The sequence below is a fragment of the Lucilia sericata genome, unplaced genomic scaffold (genome assembly GCF_015586225.1).
Source record: "Lucilia sericata isolate MDLA Ls3-8-SP2 unplaced genomic scaffold, ASM1558622v1 Contig001061F_arrow, whole genome shotgun sequence".
In the NCBI taxonomy this organism is placed as follows: Eukaryota; Metazoa; Arthropoda; class Insecta; order Diptera; family Calliphoridae; genus Lucilia; species Lucilia sericata.
Window position 1 is genome coordinate 57,235 of NW_023995038.1, and position 8,306 is coordinate 65,540.

General features: G+C 30.3%; 1 protein-coding gene across 4 annotated transcripts in view; it reads left to right on the forward strand.

Annotated features, from left to right (window-relative positions):
* Positions 1–6,799, forward strand: part of LOC119609790 — a 62,761-nt gene extending 55,962 nt beyond the window's left edge. For 3 of the 4 annotated variants that reach the window (XM_037964723.1, XM_037964724.1, XM_037964725.1), the window contains 3 exons: positions 163–483; positions 681–836; positions 894–6,799. In XM_037964723.1, coding sequence (XP_037820651.1) covers positions 163–483; positions 681–836; positions 894–2,884 — 2,468 coding nt within the window. In that variant the 3' untranslated portion in view covers positions 2,885–6,799. The remainder of the gene's footprint in view (positions 1–162; positions 484–680; positions 837–893) is intronic. The other variant, XM_037964726.1, reaches the window with a different exon arrangement.
* The last annotated feature ends 1,507 nt before the right edge of the window (positions 6,800–8,306 follow it).

Genomic DNA, 8,306 nt, shown 5'->3' on the forward strand with positions numbered 1-8,306 from the left:
GTTTTTATTTTATTTTTTTTATTTACAATGATTTTATTTAAAAATATACATGTGTAAAAATAATATAACTGATGGCTGAACTAAACAAAACCAATAATGCTGCTAATATTAACGCTGATTCATTGGGTCAAACCTAATAATTCCATATTGAACTTAATTAAGTTATAAGTCCTGAACTTATACGTGAAGTTGAATCACGTATGAATCGAAATTATTTGCCGCCAGCGCTAAAATTACAGAGTAATACATCTGTTAGTTTAAGTCAGTCACCCCCAAAGTCCTCTGGTGGTCATTCTTATGTAGGCGGTACTTATTATAATTCTTCATCAATTAGTTCTCCGTACCCTACAGTGGGGTCTTCTCCAATGTGTAATCCGCCATCTTTATCATTAGCTTCGGCATCTTCTGCCCCTTCTGCAGTTAATTACCCTAGTAGACGAATTTATGGCAAAGCTTGCAAATTGCCACCTGTTCAAGAAGTTGGTAAGTTCTTTCTTTGCTCAATTAATGTATGTTTTTAAATTGTTGTATTTAGCTTTTTTGTTTATTTTTATTGAAAAAAAAACTCATGTTAATTACTTAAATATTTACATGTCCGTCTCTCATGGATACTAATAACATACATCATTTGCTGTCCATAGAAAAGACGTTGTGATTATTTTTTATTTATATTTGCTTAGGTCGATATAGCCCCGTGAGAAGAGCATCTGAAGGATCTAAGACTCAATTTCAAGGACCATTGCAAGAATGCCAATATCTGCAAAAGGGTATTGCACAACGAAATTTTCTGGTAGCGCCCAGCCCACCGCTTTTAGAGAACTCAATAAGTTTACCTGGTAAGTCTGAAATATATTCATTGTAACGGTAAAAAATATTGTATTATTTATATTCAGGATCTCCTATACATGGTAAACCATCAAGTACACATAATATTTTTCGCCGCAACGGTGGTGGTAATTTATCGTCTGTTAATGACATAGAAATTCCAGAAGATGCGTTAAAATCTATAATGCCTTTGTTAGACCAGTTAATAAAAGAGCAGCGTATAACCGTGGAATTAGTAAATAAAATTTTGTTAACCAGACAAATACCAATGGATTTAGCTGGACACTTTGGTTTATTGGCTCATAGTTCGGCGGCTAGTAGTGGTAACCATATAGAGAATGTAGGATCTTATTTGCAACAACAAATGTTTAGTCTTAGTGTTTCTCCCTTATCCCTGCCAAATTCTGCAAATTCTAGTCACTTACAAATGAGTGGAGTAGATCAAGCTAGCGGTGTTAATACGGCCAGTAGTGGTCCCTTAGTTCAGCAACAAATTTCTCAAAATCGAAAAATTTCTGAAGGAGACGCCATGGAAGGTTTACATTCCAAACAATTACTTGATGTAGCTTACGCTCAACAAAGTAGTGGTGGATTAATCAGCACACATCCCGTTATCGGTTCCGGTTGTCAGTCACCTGTTTATAGTAGTTTCAGTGGAACGACATCTCCGAATCCCTATGTGCCAAATACGTCTTTGTTTTGTGGTAGCAGTCAAGGAGCCGGCGGTTCATCCCCCTTGCATCAAATCACTAAAGGTATATCATATCTCACTACTGGCGGTGGTGGGTCTATAACACGAGGTACATCAGCAGCTAGTGAAATTACAAATCAACCTTTAGATTTATCTATGGATGTTTGTAATTCTGAAGATTCGGAAACACCACAGGGTTCATTAACACCACAGAACTGGTTTGTACCGTCTTCGCCTTACTACGATTTAAAACCACTAAATTTATCACCTATGCAACCTGTTAGAGTTGTTTCCACACCACCATCTTCTCCTAATTTGTGTATAATACAGGAAGAAAACGCTAACGGACAAATGTGTCATACAATCTCTACTGGCACCCCTTATGTCGGCTGTACTGGAGGTGTTACTCCAACTCCATGTCCGGAAGTCATAACTTTAGGAGACGATAACATATCTCCTGGCCAACAACTGTCACATCCACAAATATGTTTAACAGATGTGCAAGGAAGTGAAATCACTCTTGTAGCACTATCATCAGAAAACAGTAGGGACAGTGATTGCGACTCATTGGACCAAAACAACATGTCCCTAATGTCATTGCAAGGTTTAATAATTACGGAACCTTCTAGCGATATGCCCTCTATAACAAGAGGTATTGGACGTAAGACTAGCTTGGAGACAGATGTTAATTCAAGTGTATCGCAACCATCAATAAGCTCCAATCAACCAAATGATAGAAGAGGAAGCGATAAATCTTTAGGGTTTTCAGATGACTCATTAAGCAATGATTCTAACAATCTCTCACCATGTCAAGAACCATCGGCCTCATCAGGCTTTAAGTCCGATTCGCATTCAGAAATAGGTGATCACACAGAGGGACATTTGACTCCTGATTCCATGTGTGACTCACGCCGTATGTCAGAAGAAATGTGCTACGAAGTTCCATTACCACACGAATGTTCAAATTTGGATACAACACGAATATTACAAATGGTGAAACAAACTATTGACTCAACAATGCCACCAAAAGGGTTCACCCTTCATAATGCAGATGATTGCACGACATCATCATCTGCTACTAATACAGGTAATTGGCCAGAAACTAAATTGAGCAGTGCATCTACAGGTACAACTGATTCTTCACTATATTCCGTGGATATGTCTACGTCTTCAACTGCTACAAATTTAAGTTTGGAATACTCTGGAGGTTTGCAAATTGAAGTTCAAGTTTGTGAAGGTCGTAATAGAGACAATCAGACTACCAGTAAAGGTATTAAACTGCGGCGTATATCTGGAGATCAATTTGAATATGGAAAGTTATGTCAGCAGTTAATAAGTCAACTCACTATGCAACAAGTAGCGGTTTAAAAATAAAAATAATCCATTTACACCGCTTCAAAATACCGACAATTACCTTTGCACTGAATCTAAATATCCTGGCTCAAATTTAATTCAATTAAATACGTCATAAAATTAAAAGACTATAGTTTATTTAATTATTATTCCAATTTATATTAATAAAAACTTTATATTTAGTGCAATCAACTTATCCCTCTGTACAAATGCAAATCTATCAATTACATGGCTATCAACGAGAAGTTGCAAATGAAAAACTTGATAAGTTTCATGTAGAGAGTTATTCACTAATATATAATTTGAAATATGGATAAAAAGTTGTATCAAATGCCTGCATACATACATATGTTCATTAGCGTGCTCCCTTCCGTGTAGAGACAAAAAACCTAGACTATTGACGGCGTTTCGACAATAAACACATTACATTTAACTTGTATATGCAGCAGGACAACGTTTTAATGATTTTCCTTCTGAATATTCTTACTTGAAAAATTGTATGTACATATGTATAATGTCAAACATTTTGTTATTAAAGGTTGGAAACGAAAAAAAATTACATTTTCAAATTAAGATATTTTACGATGTTATTCCGATTGCGGGAAATCCCAAGAATATAAATATATTTTTTATTTTTGTTCAAAGTTATCAGCCGTTAGATTTTTACTTCGACTGATAGTTTTGAACAAAAATAAAAATTATACATATGTTTTTATATTCGGTAAAAAAGCAGAGTGTCAGAGTACAAATACAACCTTAGGGCTGCGGAAAATCTAATTTTGACAACTTAAATCGTAGAAGAAATCCACAACAAATTCAAATTTATTTTAATTTGTTTACGAATTTCCTCTCTTTCACATTTAGAGTTGCCATGCCATTCATACTTTATATGAACAAAAATCATGTGTTAAATAAATAATCTATGAAATACAAAAACAAAAAACAAATAAAATGGCTACAAATCTGCATCCGTAGGTTTGTATTTTTACTCTCAATCTCGAATACTATTTTTATACAACTATTAATTTATATTGCTTTCTCTTAATTACTTACTGCCTTATGCAAAAATAATTATTAACTTAACAATGCTTATTAAAACCTGTTTTTATATGGAAAAAGTGTGTAGTAAACCATTGTTAACGTTAATAATCGTTTTTGCATAAGGCATTAACTCATTATCTGTTAATTAGCTTATAATTTTAATAAAAACATAGAATCCCAGCAAAAACATACATTGGGTTAAAATCAAGGTTGGCAACCGATACCATTTTTAGTACCGATACCTATTAAATACCGTTTAAAATTGGTATTGATACCGATAACAAAACAAGTTTATCATTATGATAACGGTATTAATACCAGTATTAAACCAGTAAGTAATTGGATAGTTATATGTTTTCAAAATTGCAATCATGTCTGTGGTATTGTGATGACGACCACTTATTACAAAGCAATGTATTAAAAACCAACGGGTCATTACGAAAACATGAACAATTTTCAGCGGTATATGTCTAATGTTTCTTTTTGAATTAATAAAAAAAAATATCGTAGAACCACAAAAGTATAATATATATTCTGGGTGTGTTTTAAGATGATCTGTAACACATTATAGGGCCCAAACGGATGTTCTTTACTTGTTATTGAAAATAGGCAATATCAGTCCACAATTCAAGGGTCTTCCTAAATACCGTGTATACGCACATAAATATGAAATTATGCAATAATCATAATATATTTTTGCACAAGTTTCTTTTAAGTATCCATAAGTCATACAATGCCATAAATGTGACCTTATAAAATATCTTTAATATTCATATTGAACTTATAATTATTAATATCGAGATAAAATTTGACATAATCTCCAATGAAGGGACTATTCGAAAATTCAGAATGTGCGCTCATAAATTCACTAACAGTGATAAATTTCGATATTAATAAGCAGAATAATAATTTTAACGATTTTCTAAATTCTATGATAATAGTTCTATTCTATAATAAATACCGATTAAAATGGTAAAATTTATTTACACATTAACATTTAAGTCATTTTAATACGGCGATAATATTGGAGCAAGTACTTACCCCACTCACTCACAAGTAGAGAGCTATGTCAATACTTAATACGATCGCCTGCAAATAAGGAGTTACTCGTTCTACAAAACGAAAAAAAATCTTTTTTAAAAAAACAACGTTCGAAAACAAAATGTCAAGGCTAAAAAGTACATACGAATATATTAATGCAGGCGGTATATAGTAGTCATTGAAAAGTAAGTTCTTGCGTAATTACGAGTCATTAATATGTTTTGCTGGGATCTTCAAAAAATTTCAAACAATAAAAAATTTATCTTATTCTTAATGTTTGAAGTAACAAATTTTGTAAATTTATATTCTCCTTAAAATATTAACATTGCGCAAAATTTTCAATTGCTTTACAATTTTAACGTTTATTAGCTGACTGATAAACATTGGACCAAAAACAAAAATGGATTGGTATTCTCAAGAGTTCACAGAATCCAAAACCTATTAGCTTTTTTGAATATTGTTTATACGGACTTAATATCTAAAATTAAAAATGTAAAATTTGTTTCGTTTCCATCCTTTAATCCTATATGCAAAATAGTATATATTACACAAAAAAGTTACTACTCGAATAGATCTATAACTTATAATTACGTAAAATTGTACCGAAATTTGTGAGAAAACAAGTAAGAGTTCTATATCGTCATATGAAATCCAAAAAGCCCCAAGTTACAAAAAAATCAAAATCGACTTTTTGATTGATTATGATGCATCGTATCAAAATACATGTTCCTACTGAATTTTACACTCCTACAATTAAAATCAACGTCCCTATCAAAGAAATTTTAAAAGGTTATGTTCTAAAATTACCTTGAAATTCATGAAAATTTTAAAATTCTTTTGAATTTTTAACTTCGAAACTGTGAAATGTTATAAGTTGGCATCAAATGAAACAAAAATGGCACTTTAAGCGAATCCTTGTAATTTAGAGATTATTTTATCAGTTTTAGATTTTTTTCAAAGAAAAATTCCAATTTCCTAAAATCTTTATGAAAACAAAGAAGCCTTATGACTTCCATGTTTCGGCCTATTTGACCAACAAAACCGATTTGAATTTACTATTTTTTAATGTAACTTAGGCTCTTTTGGGTTTCAGAAAAAACAAATTCTCAAGGGCGTAAGTTTCATATATCCGTAAGTAAACCAAAAACCGCAAATGTTTCTTCAAATAATAATTTTTAGTTTATTTATCATTTTAGACGGTTTTTTGCTTCTCCTGAAAAATTTGTTCAATGTGACTTAGGGCTTTTTGGATACCATATGACGATATTCGCCTTTGCCGAATCTTATATACCCTTCAACATAGTGAGTTTAAAAAAGTTTAATTTTATTAAATTAAATATTTCCCGGCTATTACCAATAACTTAGAAATAGCAAAACAAAAACAAAAATATATTGTGGGAATTATAAACTTATATATTCCCTTCTCACGAGGTGAAGGGTACAAAAATTAAATATTTTCCAAAGTTTTTTTTAATTTACTTACTACATTTAACTATTTCACAGATTTTAAAGTTTAAATGTAATAACCAACTGCGTATATTTTTGCATTTTTAGAGCATATTTTACGTATTTATAGCATATTTTGGAATTTCACGTATTATTTTTTTATTTTCGTTATTTTTCATAAATTTTTTCAAATTTAATAATTTTTAAATTTGTTGTGTGATTCAAATAATTTTTAACCTGAACACAATACTTTTTTACATTGACGAGGTCAAAAAGGTCTGAAAATTATGTTATAAAAAACAACATTTCGTGTCTTTATGTTTAAACTAAATTTTGAAATAGTTTAAATGTTAATTTACCTTCGAATAACCATTAAATAACAGAAAAAAATAACCTAAAAATTACAAATCGTTTATGCGCCTAAAACCTAAAATATGCTTTAAAAACTCAAGAAACGCCCTAAATATGCTATTAGAACCAAATTGTGTAAAAATATGATATTTTGGGTAAAATATGGCAAAATATGCTCTAACAAATCGATGTCAAACTTATTGAATTACTCCGAAATGTATAAATATATGGTCCATGAATTCATACGAAGCCCCTTATTTTGGTTTCCCTGATTATAACCAGCAACATATATTTATTTAGTTTTTATTCCAACTAGCTGCTAATCTTCTAATCAGAATGATGGCAGCACGTTAGCTAGCATAACAATAAACTGTTTAGAAGAATAATTCAGGCAACCAATGGCTAGCGCTTTAATATCGATATCATATTTTTAGGGCCGGCTTAATGTACATTCTTTGAGTTATGTATATAGTAAAAACATTTTTATTGCAAAGCACAATTATGCATATAAATCTCGTTGAAATGTAGTAACGCATATTAAGTATGTATGTATATTAATTAATGTAGTATAAGGTTAAGAAGAAATCTATTTACAGTAATATTTTCTTTATGTTAAATGAATTAAAAAACATTTTAGCTAATTCATGTCATTCCAAACTAGGTATATTAATGATATGTATAAATTTGTATATTTATAGGAAATAAAATAATTTTATGGAAATATTTCCCATTTTACTTTTAAGTGATAATTTTTTCTTTATCAAAAAATATGCAAATAAAGCGAGAGTTAAAATAACTCATTGTTAGTTAAAAATTGAACCATATAATTTTCAGTATTCCTAAGTTCATTAATTTTGTTTTAGTTTAATCATAAGTATTTAATTTTTTCTGTATAGCACTATTAGTGTAGAAGTAAACAATACATACATAAATATATTATGAAAACATGTAAATTTCTAAGTGATTGCATATATATGTACATCATATGTATGTATATTAATTTTTAAGACATTAAATAAAGACTGCTGTGATTAAATAAAATATGTTTAAATTATAGAAAAAATGTTATGTAATTAAATTATTTAACTTTTAATGTCTCTTAATAAAAACAATTAAATTTTAAATCTCAAAAATAGTTGTTGTTTTTTACGAAATTAACCTGCCAGCAAGAATATACCCAGGAAATACTTTACTTGCCCGGTAACCAGGCAAGTAATATTAGAACAAAGTGGAAGTGCTTTTTACAAACTTTTTCATTGGACAGATGCTCTAGATAATTGGCTACAAATCTTATTCAAAACAATAAATAATGTTATTGATAACGCAAAGTGGTTTAGAAACTTTTATTTAATTTGGTGTCTCTGAAACTATTGGATATATCGCAATGAAATTTGACAAATGCTCTAGATAATTGGCTACAAATCTTATTCAAAACAATAGATAATGTTATTGATAACGCAAAGTGTTTTAGAAACTTTTATTTAATTCGGTATCTCTGAAATTGTTGGGTATATCGCAATGAAATTTGAGGTGTTTTCGAGTTGATTGACAGTTGTAG